The sequence below is a fragment of the Amblyomma americanum genome, chromosome 1, assembly GCF_052857255.1.
Source record: "Amblyomma americanum isolate KBUSLIRL-KWMA chromosome 1, ASM5285725v1, whole genome shotgun sequence".
NCBI classification, from domain to species: Eukaryota; Metazoa; Arthropoda; class Arachnida; order Ixodida; family Ixodidae; genus Amblyomma; species Amblyomma americanum.
In genome coordinates, this window is record NC_135497.1 from 426,948,129 (window position 1) to 426,961,807 (window position 13,679).

The window sequence follows — 13,679 nt, forward strand, 5'->3', positions numbered from 1 at the left end:
CAAGGCGGAGGCTAAAATTCCAGTAGCTATCACAAACTGTATACCTGCTTACAATTCGTTGCATCCCTCAAGGTTGAAAGTTTGCTCTGTCGGATGAATAAACGAGCCTTTGTACACGTGTTCTCAAAAGCCTTGACTGGTTCATTGGGCAGGAAACAACGTCTGTGCGGTAGCTTCCATTTAACTGGGTTAGCACATTTGTGCATATAGTTGACTTGTAGCTTGCACAAAATTAAATGCTTTTGGCCCACTGCATTTTGCTTGTAGCTTGTATTAAATTTAATCTTTATCGGCTCACTGCATTCTAAGTAATCTTCTAAGCCGTGTAATCTGGATGGTTCTGAAGCAAAAAGTGCTGCTTATTGTATATGCTGAGAATGAAATAACTGCATGACCCCAGCATGTCGCATAACCAGCACATTATGTTTTTTAGGCCCTCATGCCTTAATTTGCAGTTGTTCACTGTGTATTTGACATGATAAGTCACACGTGCATTTCAGTCATATATCATGTTAAAAATTGGCAAAATCTAGTGTGTGTTCCTTAAGACCTTGTTTGCATCGTAATTTGAGAACCACTGATCAGTTGGCTATCCTTTAGTAATTCACATTAAACTAACTATAGTTGGGCACAACTCAAGAACGAAGCGGCAGATGCCCATCAAAGGAGGCCGCAGCCAATGGCGTTGACTGAGTTTCATGAATCCTTAGTTGATCCAATTAAGCCGTGGTTAATCCCTTTTCAACTGTCACCCTCTGCAATGTCGGGCTAGCAGGTTTAAGAAGATTAAAGGGACACTAAAGCAGAATAGCAAGTCAGGCTAGAATGATAGGTAGGCTCACCTGATAGCAGATATGTTATTTTTACCAAAAACAACACTTTTGTAAGCCAGGAAATTGCGTTAAGCGAGGTATATGTGGTGGCACCACTGGAACATTCGTGCAGCAGTGACGAGTGATGCATTCATGAACAAACACTATTTCACAGTCTCTGTGGGCAATTACCGAATACAAAGAAAGCAGCACGGCAAGCATAGCTGACAGTGCGAAGAGTCTTGTAATTAAAACAGCTCAAGGCAAAGAACAGAGAGAAAGGTTAGTCGCAAACACAAGTGATGAGGCTTTCGCCTCACATTCTGTCTACTCAAGCTATATGTAGCCATTGTAGGCAGCAAGTTCAGAACTGAAAGCTTTCAGCGGCATTCACGCTGTGTGTTCTTGTTATGGGGCCAATGGAGTGGTTTCATTCTTATTTCAGCCGTCGAATCGGCTACTTTGTACAGGCTGCGAGCTTTAAGAAATTGCTAATTTTTTGTTTCCCTTTTTCTTTAGTATGCACTCATGCAGACATGTGCAAGCGTGCACATCATCAGCGTGAGGCAGGGTTTTTACGCGAGAAAAACGTTCAACCAGCTGATTCGTGTTCGTCAAAATTGCATGTGCATCCCCTGGCAACAGCTATAGCCAGCAGGCGGCAGACTGCAGTTGGTTGGAACGCACTCTGATTCGTTTCCGCTTACAACCCACAGGGAGCTATTCATGAACGTAGAAATCACAACGACCACAGCAGAGTCAAACGCAAGGGTTGTCCGCGATCATACTTACTGCGTAGTTAGTCAAGGAACACGATAATCGATAGCATGGTGCGCCATTTGATGAGAAATACATGTGCAGTTTTTGAGAGTGACAGCCGCTTGCATGCTTTTGAGGATTGCTCGAAGCTTACGTGTGCACTTCATGACAACACATAATGCACTGAAGGCCACACGCTCACATTATCATCACCAGTGTATACTTGCGTGAGTGTGATCGGCAGTTTTTTCTATGGTCAGCGGCTTCCATCAATAACCTCACGCTGTTTCTTTTGCACCCACTAAGTTTGCAACGAGCCGCAGACGCACGTGATGCAGCGGAGAGTCCCTATCGAAATAGTAAGGGATCAGTGGTCACATTGCCGTTGCAACCACTTATGGTTTTCGGTTTCCGGCCACGTTTCCAGTCTTTGGAAGTGCCACCTCTGTTTGGTCGCAATGCAAAGACACTATGGAAATGACGTCGGGGCAGTTAATTTTTCGCAGGTGCTTTGAATCTGGAAGGGTTTCGGGACTTTCATTTGCGGGTTTCTCAGCAACGCAGCCACCTTTTCATGTAGAAAAAGCATTGGTAGTGTTCCCAAGGAATAGTCTGTTCGCTTTTCCTGGTTTTATATTTCCCTTTAGGGACATCATGAGAATTGGTCGATGCCATTGGCTGGAGGACCTGCTTTGAAGGACATCTGCTGCTTCATTCTTGAGTTGTATCCGATTAAAACTAATGTAAAGAGATGGATCTCATAATTAGGCTAGGATGATTTGTTTAACTTATTTCACACTTGTGACCTGCTTGAGACTGTGTGGTCACAATGGTTTTTGGAGAAGCGAACTGATTCTATTCAAGTAAAGTAGTGCGCTATCTGCTTTCTCGAAGCAATGCAACTTTCTGAATGGCAGGAATAGTCGGTGCATTCAGCAGAAAAATGACTCAAGGAATTAGATCTGTTTGCTTCCATTTTTAACAGTCTTCTAGTTGAGAAGTACAGTCGAGTCCACTTATAACAATGTTCAAGTGCAACAAAAATTCCATTGTTATAACCGATAATTGTTATAAACGGGTTGCACGAAAAAAAGCATAACAACTGCAAAGAGGGGTCACGGACGGCAAGTGACATGCGAGCTCCGCCGAGGCATCGTTTTGGTGGCACCGAAAGGGGCATTGTAAAAAATACGAGAAGGTTGCTGCCTCTCAGCTTGAAATATCCCTTAGTGCCCGAAAAAAAAAACAAAGAAAACATGAAAACTTGAAAGCGTTTGAGTAGGGCAAAATAGCTTGCACTTCTCACTTTGCTGAAACAAACCCGTAATCGGTGAGTTTCGACTGCTTCGCGGCAATCTTGCTGACATCGTTCTGGAGGGTATCCAAATGTTGGACATGTCCGAGTGAAAGTTTTTTTGCAAAAATGAAGTCCCGCAGGGACTCTATCATTCTTGAGGCCTCCTGATGAGAGACAACTTGTACAGGCTCCGGTTCATCTTCGTCATCGCTGCTGTCATCGTCTTCCGCGCCGGTGACTGCTGCAACGATCACCTCGTCAGCCAATTCTTCGTTTGTGGTGACTGCATCGTCGGCGTGCAAGAATTCTTCAAGCCCTTCCACGTCGCCGTCATCACTGCGCACCGTAGACCAAAGTTCTGTAATTGCTCCATCGGCAGAAGCTTCGCGACACTCCGCGTCACATCCCCAGCGAAGCCCGCTTTTCGGAAGCAATTCATGACGGTGGAGGAGCTGACTTCTGCCCATGCCCCAAAAATGAATTGAACAGCCATCAGGAGCGAAATCTTAAAGTCTGGAGCGGGTCGGCATTCACGCACAGCAATGTCCAGGTTAAGAGCAAGGCTGCTCAACACACGCCGGCGATAAAATGCCTTGAAGCACGCAATCACGCCTGCGTCCATGGGCTGCAAGCCTGCAGTTGTGTTCGGCGGCAGGAAGAAAATTTTCACATGCGACAGCTTCTGGGCAGTCTGGCGTGTAGTACAGTTATCAAAGACCAACGCCACCTTCCTGCCTTCATACTGCATCCGCTGATCAAACTCGCACAGCCACTTGCGGAAAAGTTCACGCGTCATCCACGCTTTCTTATTATGACGGCAACGAACTGGAATCCTCGCAGCACCACGGAAACGGCGGGGATCCCTAGATTTTCCAATTATGAAGGCGGGGCACTTGTCGCTGCCGTCCATATTCGCACAGAGGAAAACGTTCCCCCGCAATTTGCTCTGCTTGCCGCCCTTACAGGGATCGCCTTTGAGTGCATGCGTCTTCGACGGAAGCATTTGGAAGAATAGCCCGGTCTCGTCGCCATTGTACAAGTCCCGGTCTGCATATGCTTCGCGGATGTACGGCAGTGTCTCTTCTAACCACTTCCGTCTAGCGTCGACATCGAGCGACCCTGCCTCGCCCACGACTGCCTTGTAGACGATTCCGTGCCTCTCCTTGAAGCACTGAATCCAGCCACCACCAGGCTGGAAATCGGTGTTTTGAAGGAGATACGCAAAGTGCTTCGCCTTCTCCGCTAAAATCGGGCCACTAATTAGCAAGTTCATAGCACATGCGCTAAGAAACCACTGATACAGTGCCTCCTCCACGTCTTTGTAGGCACCATGCCGAATCCCCTTCCGGCCGTTCTCCATAGCATGACCAGCACTAGCATGGCATTCGTTTTCAGTCATCTTGAGCGCGTTGCGGATAATGGTTGAAACCGTCGGCTGTGACAGGCCGTACTTGCGTACTAAGTTGCATACTTTTTCACTACCTCGGTGCTCCCTCAAAATGTTCCGCTTCATTTCCAAAGATATTGCCACTCGCTTTCTCTTCTGCGGCAGTTGATCCGGTAGAGCCACGCTGGCCGCGCTTCCTGAAGGAGAATCCTCCATTGTTGAACTCTGGGAAGAAATCCGATGGGCTTGCAGAACCAGCAGGACCTAGGCCGGTGATGGCAGATGATAAAAACCACGCTGGCAACGCACGTGCTTTGACGCTGTACGCTGCCCTCGGAACATGTGCAGCTCGTGAAGCAGGAGCCAAAGAAAGTGGGAAAGATGGGGCAGTCCACGCTGAAATGTCATGACACGTTTTCAACGGGCGGCGCACCCTCATAATGGACTGCTCCCCGCGCGGTTACAAAAGCAACAAAAGGAAGCGCCTCCCTACCCTCTCCACCTCTGCCCAGAGGAAAGTGCCCGTCTTTTCTCCTCCTCCGAGTCATACAAGCTTCTCCGGCTCACCCCATGCATCTCACCTTGTATGCATCGTCACGTGATCTTTTCGCAGCCGCTGTGGCCGCTGTGCGGGCAGCTCCGCATACGCACGCGAGTTTTTTGCGCTGTAAGCGTAGTTTGGCTGGCGTGGTAGCTGTGTTTGCGAGTTTTTTTCTTTGAGGGTTGGCTCCAAATGACTACATTTAATTGTTATAACCGACAATCTAGTGTGATAGCATTGTTATAAGCGGTTTATTTTACCATAGAACACATTGCAAAGGTGACGGTGCCGCGGCTGTCCATTGCTATATTCGATATATTGTTATAAGTGGGTTTGACTGTATCTGTAAACACCTTGCACTATATTTGTCACACAAAAGGGCTTTAGTTGAAAGCAGTCTCTACTTTGAGCTTCATATCGGAGAATGTGCAGAATAAGCAGGTTGTGGGCTCGCTGCAGAGCTACAAAAGTTGCAACTGCAGCAGAAAGTCGGGGGGCATCTAAGAGAGCAGAATACAATGCAGAAAATAAATTTAGCTTATGTGAAAACTGCAGCTGTGCTTACGTACATCTGTAATTTACTACTCTAATCTTGCGGCCTAACGTTGATTCTTTGCCTCCTCATGTCTACCTGGTTTACATGTCCATTACAACTACATTTGAGCTTTACATGAGGAGAGGCTATCTTTCTTTATAAATAGCAGGAAACAAGGTGACAAGAGAGGACAGAAGACAACACGTTCATGTTGTCTTCTCTGTCTTTCATCTTCTTTCAGAAGATTTATAATGAACACTTGCCAAATAGGCCAAGTTGTTCCTGTGAGGCAACTCTTCCAAGGAACAGTTCTGCCTGAAGCTGCGTTTAAAATTAATGTTCTATATTTGAGAGCTACTTTCTGTAGCATAGTCTTGTTCATACTTCTTCTGGTGTTGCCTATTGCTAGAAGTGCACAACTGCTCTTACGCATGGCTGCGCATCTGATCTTGTGCCATGTTGTCTTGCCTATAGGCTGGTTTTGGTTGCCTATTCCACGCACTTTTTTGTTTTTCGTCTCCTGCATTGTGGCATTTTTGGTATGGACTTCATCACATACGCGGCATGATTGAACCATTTGCATGTGCATTGTTTACTGGAAGAAACATCTGATTTTGCACTAGCTGCCAAGCTCATATTATAAGTAACACTGATATGACTTGAGAAATTTACAGGATGTTCCCAGTGTAAAGCAGAGTAGAGAGAAACAGTAATTGTGACATATGCTGTTTTTAGCTCAATCCTGAAGGAAAATTGGTTGCTTGTTATCTGGGACACCCTTTTAATTGCCAGTGCAAGTTTGGTGTGGTATGGTGTGCAGAGAAATCCAAATTTTAAGCCCTTTCATCTCTTGTGCTTGGGTTGGAACATGGTAGTTCCTAAGGTATGATCAGATGGGCAGCTCTTTTACTCTGAATTTTTTTTTTTAGTGGGAATTGCATCCATGATGCAAAGAACTAGGCACAGAGCCATAGCCCATGCCCAATTTGACAAATTTTAGTTCAGTGTTCATTTGTGTCATGATCCTTATGCTAACATGTTGCACATGGTAATAAAGGCGTTTTAAGGGGGTAATCAAGCATCAGTTTACATGCAGCCATATGCAGTTATTTCAGGTAATTAGCCTAGGTTTTTCAAAAGCTGTACAGCTATTTAAAAACTATTCTTGATTGGGACACCCATTCTGCAGTTGCTATTGCTAATACTTTTCTTTACAGACTGCTTGCATTCAGATGTCCATGTCATGGCTTAAGAGTCCCTATAGTTCTCTTTGAGAAGAGGTCATGCATTTTTGACCAAAAAATTTCCCAGTAAGGCTTGCTATGTTCACAGCAGTAGAACATTCTGTGTGTGTGTGGTGCAAAATTGAAATACAGAAAATGCAAGCAGTCGGTGACAGAACAAGGCCGACGACACTGAGGAAAGATGCTGTTGTCATGCTTGTAAATTAGCCATTCTTGTGTCAGTTTGCTAAAAGCACCCAGGTTGGTGTTTGGAGCCCTGTATGTGTGGCAGTGCTGGGGACGCAGCTGAGACAAGTGCATCATTTGTCTCCTTCACTGCCTTGCTTTATTTTTATGGCATGATATCCTCTTGGCACCCATAACACAAGCACATGGCATTGCGTAATCAGAGCTCTAAAAGGTCAAGCTTTCTGGTGCAGCAGTACAAAACCAATGCAAGTGCTTCCTGAAAAGTTGAGATAACATGGGAGTCGGTGCAAAGTCAGTTGTCTTCTTTTTTCAAAAGAAATGACACCGTCGTGATTCTTCAGGTGGCCAGCACAGCATTTGCACGCAGCTTCCCTTTCCTTGCATGCACTTTGCCTGCATGGGTAATGACCTGATTTACCAAAGGGGTTCTGTCAGCCCAGACCTCGTTTTTGTGGCCCAGTCATAGAAACATCATTGTGGCAATTGTCTTTTGGAGACACTGCCTTGTTGGCGCTTGGGTATCATCACTGAATGGCTGGACTATGTGTGCGTGTGTGTGTCATTGTGAACAGAGCCCGTCATTGGACCATACCCTCCAGCGGACAATTCCGACCTCGACGAATACGAAGGTAGGAAGAATCTAGCCCCATTACCTGTCTTGTAGCATGGGATAACAGCCGCTTACCGGTTATGAAAGCATTGCCTCTTTTCATTTGTTTGTCTTCTCCGATGCCACTGTTCGTTTGCTGTATGGGCACTCGCTTTGTGGTTTGGGTTTTTAATTGCTGAGAGAGCAGCATTTGATACGAAGAGCATTCAGCTAAGTTTAATAATCAGGACCAACTGTTACTGCAGTAATGGGCATGCTTCTTTTAGAAACATTCAGCAACCAGTTAATTGCATATGTGGCATGTTGAACAAGTGAAAGCAAGAGCTGCTTGCCTTTCTCTTTTTCCTAATAAGTAAGGGGAGCAAGCTCTATGTACTTGCAGGCATGGCCAGAATTAGTACTGAGCACACTTCAATGTTCCCTTTTTTTTTTTCACGTGCTAATGATGGAACACGGTGGTGGAGGAGGGTGGTGGGGGCCTTGCTGTATGTTTGTGCAGATGCATTAGTGACACTCAAACTAGCTTAGCAAAACTTTTCATTTTTGCTAGGTAACCCCTGAGAGGAGTTAGTTTGTTGCAGCATGCGCCATATTATTCTGGTTATGCCTGCATGCACTTGTAGCTTGTAGTTGTTCACAGAGCATAAACTTCAGCAGCCAAATATGTGGACCATAGCACGCTTGCTATGCTTTCAGTGTAGAAGCTTCAGTGTAGAAGCAGCTAAACTTGAATGCTATGTAATAATTTGGCCTATTTTGTTACACTATCTGCTTGTGCATGATTAGTCATGTCTCCTGCAGGGATAGCATCTCATAGTCTACACTGCTGGCATAGCATTGGGCGGCACAGCATGGCTTGTTTTTGTGTAACAACATTGAAGTGGAAACATATGGTGATATGTCATAGATACACATTTGAAGTAAAACTGTGGCATTTCACAGTTTAGCACACCAAAATTTGTTTTTTATGTATGGACTCGCATCAGCACTATGACAGCTGTTGAAAGAGTGTCCGCGTGTGCAAATGAGGCAGGTTTGGAAGCTTGTGTTGCTGTCAGTTGTGAAGCTGAGTTGCTCTGTTCCTTGCCTGATGTCATGGCTCACAACAGCAGTTTCACCCCTCATGTCTTGAGTTTTAACCCTTTGCGGTCTAAACGTTTACATATTTTGCGGCCATTCCAGTCTGCATCTATTTCGCCAGTTTTGGGCACGTTTAAAGAAAACAAGGACGGTGGAAGAACAGTTGTGGAATGTTTTTTTTTTTTTTTGGCGTTTATGTACCCAAGTCTTTCATTGATATTTGGGCAGCGTGTGGTTTAGAAGATAGCGCATCTGTATAATGAGAAAAACGTGCTCAATTCAAGCATGGAAAAGCTAGTCGGGCAGTGCCCAACAGCACACCAGAATGGCTGTGTTGCGTTCTCGTAAGTACCCTGTCTACAGACCGCAAAGGGTTAAGCATTCGCTTGATATTTTCATGCAGCTGAAAGACTAGCAGAGAGATTTTCAGTGGCACTGCATATTGGTTAGTGGCATAAAAAGGACAAATTTCTGGCTAGGCTTTGTTCTTTCCAGAGTTTGAGCTGCTGATGCCTCTTCTTTTAATAGATTTTCATAGGGTCACATGGTAGCTCTGTTTCTCTGTTAGTGTGAGTGTGTGTTACCATCCATTCACATTGACATAAAATGCCGGTACTTTGTGAAGTGCTTGCTGAGCACGCCTCTTGAAGCACATGGGGAACTTGTGCACAATGAACAATTTGGTGTGGCCAAACACTTCCCAGACCACAGCCGTTATGCACCAAGGGAAGGACTGTCTCCTATAGTGCATACTTGAGAGCAAGCTTGCCTAAGAGCCATGAAATAAACTGCTCATGTGCACGTTGGTACATTTCTAATGTTGGAACCTGTCATTGTTTGCTGTGACACAGAACTTAGCATTAAAAAGGCCCTGAACCAGTTAAGAAATCTACTACTTCTTTATCTCTGAGCCTTTTCTTCTACTCTCAGCACCACAGGTGGGCTGGAAGCTACAGGAGTTCTGCCTGATATGGTGCATGCAGTACTAGTTCATTTATTTGGTGCCATGTGTCTTTTGTTTTGATAGTGCAGTTGTAAACTTTGTATAAGGAATAAGGTTGACGATTAGCATCATTTTTTCTTTCTGATACTGTGAATGATGACCCAGTCAGTATTGAAGCCCCGTTGGACACCCCGTGGGCGTTTAGGACATCTGCAGGACGTCCAAAGGAGTTTCAGTGCTCATTGGGAGGTCAGTGCCACAAAAGGATCAAAATGAAAATGAGAAAAAGGGTGAGGAAGTGTAGTTCAGGGCCTTCTTTGTCGAGATACCTACCTGTGTTTGTATTCAAGGCCACCTTTTGTAGCCTGTTGTTCATTTTACCTTCGTTTCTCGTCATTATGTAATGAGGCAGTGACTTTGCATGCATGTGAGTGTGTCTAAACACCTGTCATTGATGTTACTTATCGCTACTGTCTACAATGACCTGCAGCTCAGCTTCATCGCTACCTGGAGTCTCAGGTAAACATTCACTACCGTACACCTGTGCGCACTGAGGAGAAGGAGTATGTCGAAGAGGAGGAGCTTCGTCGGAGGCAGGAGGCTGCTGTGAGTATCGCACATACTTCATCAGTGGCCATCTGACTTTTTTCAGGTGGCCCCTCTGAGTATATGGTAGCTGGAGCTTGGTTCCACAAAGCACACTGCATAGCATGTTTTACAGAATGTGGCACTCAGTTATATGTAGGGGTGTGTGAATATCGAAATTTTCGAATACGAATCGAATACGAATATGAAGAAAAAATGGCTTCGAATATCGAATCGAGTATCGAATATCTGGTCAGCACAAAAGAATAAATTCAGAAAAGATAAACAAGCAAAAATTGTTGCTCATATTTTTTTCAAAATAGTGTATGACCTTTGCAACTAAAATAAGCAAAACTAGACTGCCTGAGCACCATATAAAAAAAACATGATGTGGGCAAAAATGTATACTACTTTATTGAACTGCATAACAGTATCTAACCTGTAATGTGGTCAGGAAAAATGCAATCCAAAACATGACAAGACTGGAAACAAAAATAACATGATGACTAGTAAAGCCTCATTAATTCGGAGTTCAAAGAACCGACAGAAATGCCCAGGTTATTCGAAGGTCGATTTATAAAATGCCCAGCGGCCCCGAAAAAAGAACTACCGAAAATGCGGTAGTCTTATGAGGCGGCTCCATCGTGCAAACACCTGTAATCCCGTGACGAGCACAGAGTTTCGTCGTGCAGGAAGACTTCGCAAGATAAGCGAGATGGGAACGCGCATTGACGTCGGAATGGCGAGACTGCTTCTAAAAAAGGAAAAGAAATGACGACCGACGTGTCAGTCAGCGTCTGAAAGCGGCACGGTGCTGAGATTGGACTGCTAGTGGATGCGCGGGCCGCCAGTTGCCATTGCAGCGGGCGAGTGGCTAAGCTCAGAAACCAAAACTACACGGCCATGTTATTTATTTTTTTGACCCAGTGACAGGGGCCCTCCGAACATTGTCACGCCTGCCGTTAGGCCCACTTAAGAGGTTCATGGGTTACAGTGCACCATGCAATACGCGGGATTTTTACAGGATCGCTTGCCCTGTTGCGACACCTCGACTCGCCCCTTCGGGAGCCTCACGCGAAATTCCGCAAGTAGGCTTTCCCGCATAGCGTAGTTGACCAAAACATGATGACGGTGGTCACGCTCAGAGAGAGAAGGTGCCAGAACGAATGCCAATGGTATGGACATTAGTTAGATAACATATTACGGAAGGATGAAAAAAACGCGCTTTCGCGTTGCAATTGTTAGAAGGAGGTCGTTCCCCATGTGTTTCGCAGCACGCGTGGTATGTGGGAAAGCCCACTTGCGGAATTGCGCACAAGGTGAAGCCTAGCGGCATCGGAATGCGATCGGTCCACGCGATAAACGATGGAGAAGAAAGAGAACAGGGCCATTATACTGTTTTCCTGGAACTTTAAACTCTATATTCAGATAATTTGCCCAGATATTGCGCTTTTGCAACAATTAGATTTACGAAAGTTGGCGCGGTATACGATCGCTGCCAAGTATTCGGGAATTTTCGAATATTCGGAAATTCACGAATATTCGCTCACCCCTAGTTATATGTGAACAAAGTAACATTCTGCAGATACTGGATTTGCTCAGTGATGTCAGTACGGTAGGACCTCGTTAATTCGAAGCCCATGTTCCTTGGTTCATGTTGGCATGAATATATTTTTCTGAGGTTTTGAAATATTGCTGTGCCAAGGGTGATAAAGCATGATGCACCTTGTTGACATGAACCGACAGCTTCTTTGAACCTCTAAGAAGTTTGATTCATTGGTCTTCTGTGAACAAATTAATGTTATAATGCAAACTTACTGGTTTTTAGCTTTGTAGTGCAAGACTGCAGCAGTTTGTTTCGTTCTTCTTGAATATATGAAACAAATTATACTCTTGAAGAAATAAGCTATCTTTCCTAAAAACATGTACTACTCTCGAAATGTTGCTTGTTTGTTACTTATTTGTTTATTTGCTGCCAAGTTTGTTGTCCTCTGAAGGCATTACAACTGCTAATTAGCAAAAAATTTCTCACTACAGGAACCCATGAATCATAAGCAAGGCTATGCTACCAATTTTGCCATCTCCGAGAGAATACCTTATTCTGAGGGTGCTCTGTGGCAGTACTTACAAATTGTGCATCATTGTAACTTGTGACCTTTGCAGATGCGCAAATTTTACGAGGAGGAATACCACAAGAAGCAGCAGCGCCAGTCGGCAGAGTTAGAGATGAGGCGCCACAATGACTACCTGCTGTGAGTGGCATTCTTCACAGTGCGTGACTGTGCTTTTAGCTTAGTATGTTGAGGAGGGGGGCGGGGGATCGCTTGCATAAGTGATATTGCACATTGAGGTTATCACTGTGGTTATGCCTTTTCACTCAGGATTAAGACCAGTGTACTAACTTCAACCATGCCTGTGTCTGCACAAAACAAGCAACTTGGGTGCAAGGAGCACTCAACGTGCAAACAAGTTATTCAAAACCTCTGAAACTGGTAGCCTCCCATTACAACATAGGCAGGCAGCACATGGGTGGCCAACTCTTGCTGACCGATGGCTCGTGTCTAGCTGCGCCATTTCTCTTGGATTCACTCAGGCGCCTCCCTAACATGTGGAGGTTCCCTATAGATAGTACTGTTGGCTTTCTGCCTGTACCACCAATCAGCGGCTTTGATCTCTGGTTGTTATTAAAGTGGAGTCAGGTGGGACACCTAGGGGAAGATGTACTAGTGAGCTGTGCGTAGTAAGGAATATCTCAATGCACCTTATGAGTCGGGGAAAGACAAGCAGTTCGTGCCCAGCCACAAGCTTGACATAATTGGTGCCTCGATGCCAGTCTTTAACAAAGTGATTTGAACACTTGGAATTCTGTGACATTCTGTGCACTTTTCTTCATAAAATTAAGGCTTCAAAAATGGGGTGTGCAAATTACGCGGAGATTTCGCGAACTCGACCTAAGAAACTCTACAAAGGTCATAACGCGCAATGTATACACTATATTGCTGCGTATAAGTCGACCCTGCAATCGCACCCCTTGCTGGCTAAAAAAAGTTGACTCCAAATATAAGCCGAAGCCCCCCTCCCCACGCACCCGTTCCCCTCCCCCCCCCCCCCCCCCCTCCCCCCGAGACCCATGTTATTTATTTTTCCCCGTGTGATGGCATGGCGGTGCGTGCTCAGCTCAAAGCAATAAGTGCGGAACGATACAATCACAAAGCCAGCACTCAGAGGAAAATGGAGATGCGAGGTGATAAAACGGCACACTCGCATGCGGCCCGGCTGAGTAGCGGCAAACAGAATATCCAACAGTTGGGTAGTTTCGGATTCTGGTGCGACGCATGCTACCGGAAGTTACCGGAAGCTTCAGCCATTCATATGGGAAAGCATCTGCCGGCGCGAGTGAGCTGGGTGAACGATGCACAATTGACTTTTTCTTACCGGAAGCACTTTACAAACGAATCACCGGCTTTTTTTGGCAGCACTCACCAACGTTTCGCTGCAGCGCGTGGCGACGTGGGCGCGCCGATCTTCTCAAGCCTGCCCTGCATGCACCGGTGTGCATGCTGGTGTGCTTGCCTAGCGGGGAGTGCAGTTTTTTTTTGTTTTTTTTTTTTCAAAAAGGGGGTGAAAAGTTGGGGGTGCGTAAATTACATAAGTAAATATGGTAGTTCCGATATTGTACAGATTCCATGCAATTTTT

At 45.3% G+C, this 13,679-nt stretch overlaps 1 protein-coding gene across 32 annotated transcripts in view; it reads left to right on the forward strand.

Annotated features, from left to right (window-relative positions):
• The window catches only part of LOC144115866 (uncharacterized), a 360,881-nt gene that overhangs the window by 283,965 nt on the left and 63,237 nt on the right, over positions 1–13,679 (forward strand). For 24 of the 32 annotated variants that reach the window (XM_077650438.1, XM_077650430.1, XM_077650437.1 and 21 more), the window contains 3 exons: positions 7,337–7,393; positions 9,888–10,003; positions 12,146–12,234. In XM_077650438.1, the coding sequence (XP_077506564.1) occupies positions 7,337–7,393; positions 9,888–10,003; positions 12,146–12,234 (262 nt within the window). The remainder of the gene's footprint in view (positions 1–7,336; positions 7,394–9,887; positions 10,004–12,145; positions 12,235–13,679) is intronic. The other 8 variants (XM_077650440.1, XM_077650434.1, XM_077650435.1 and 5 more) reach the window with 1 other exon arrangement.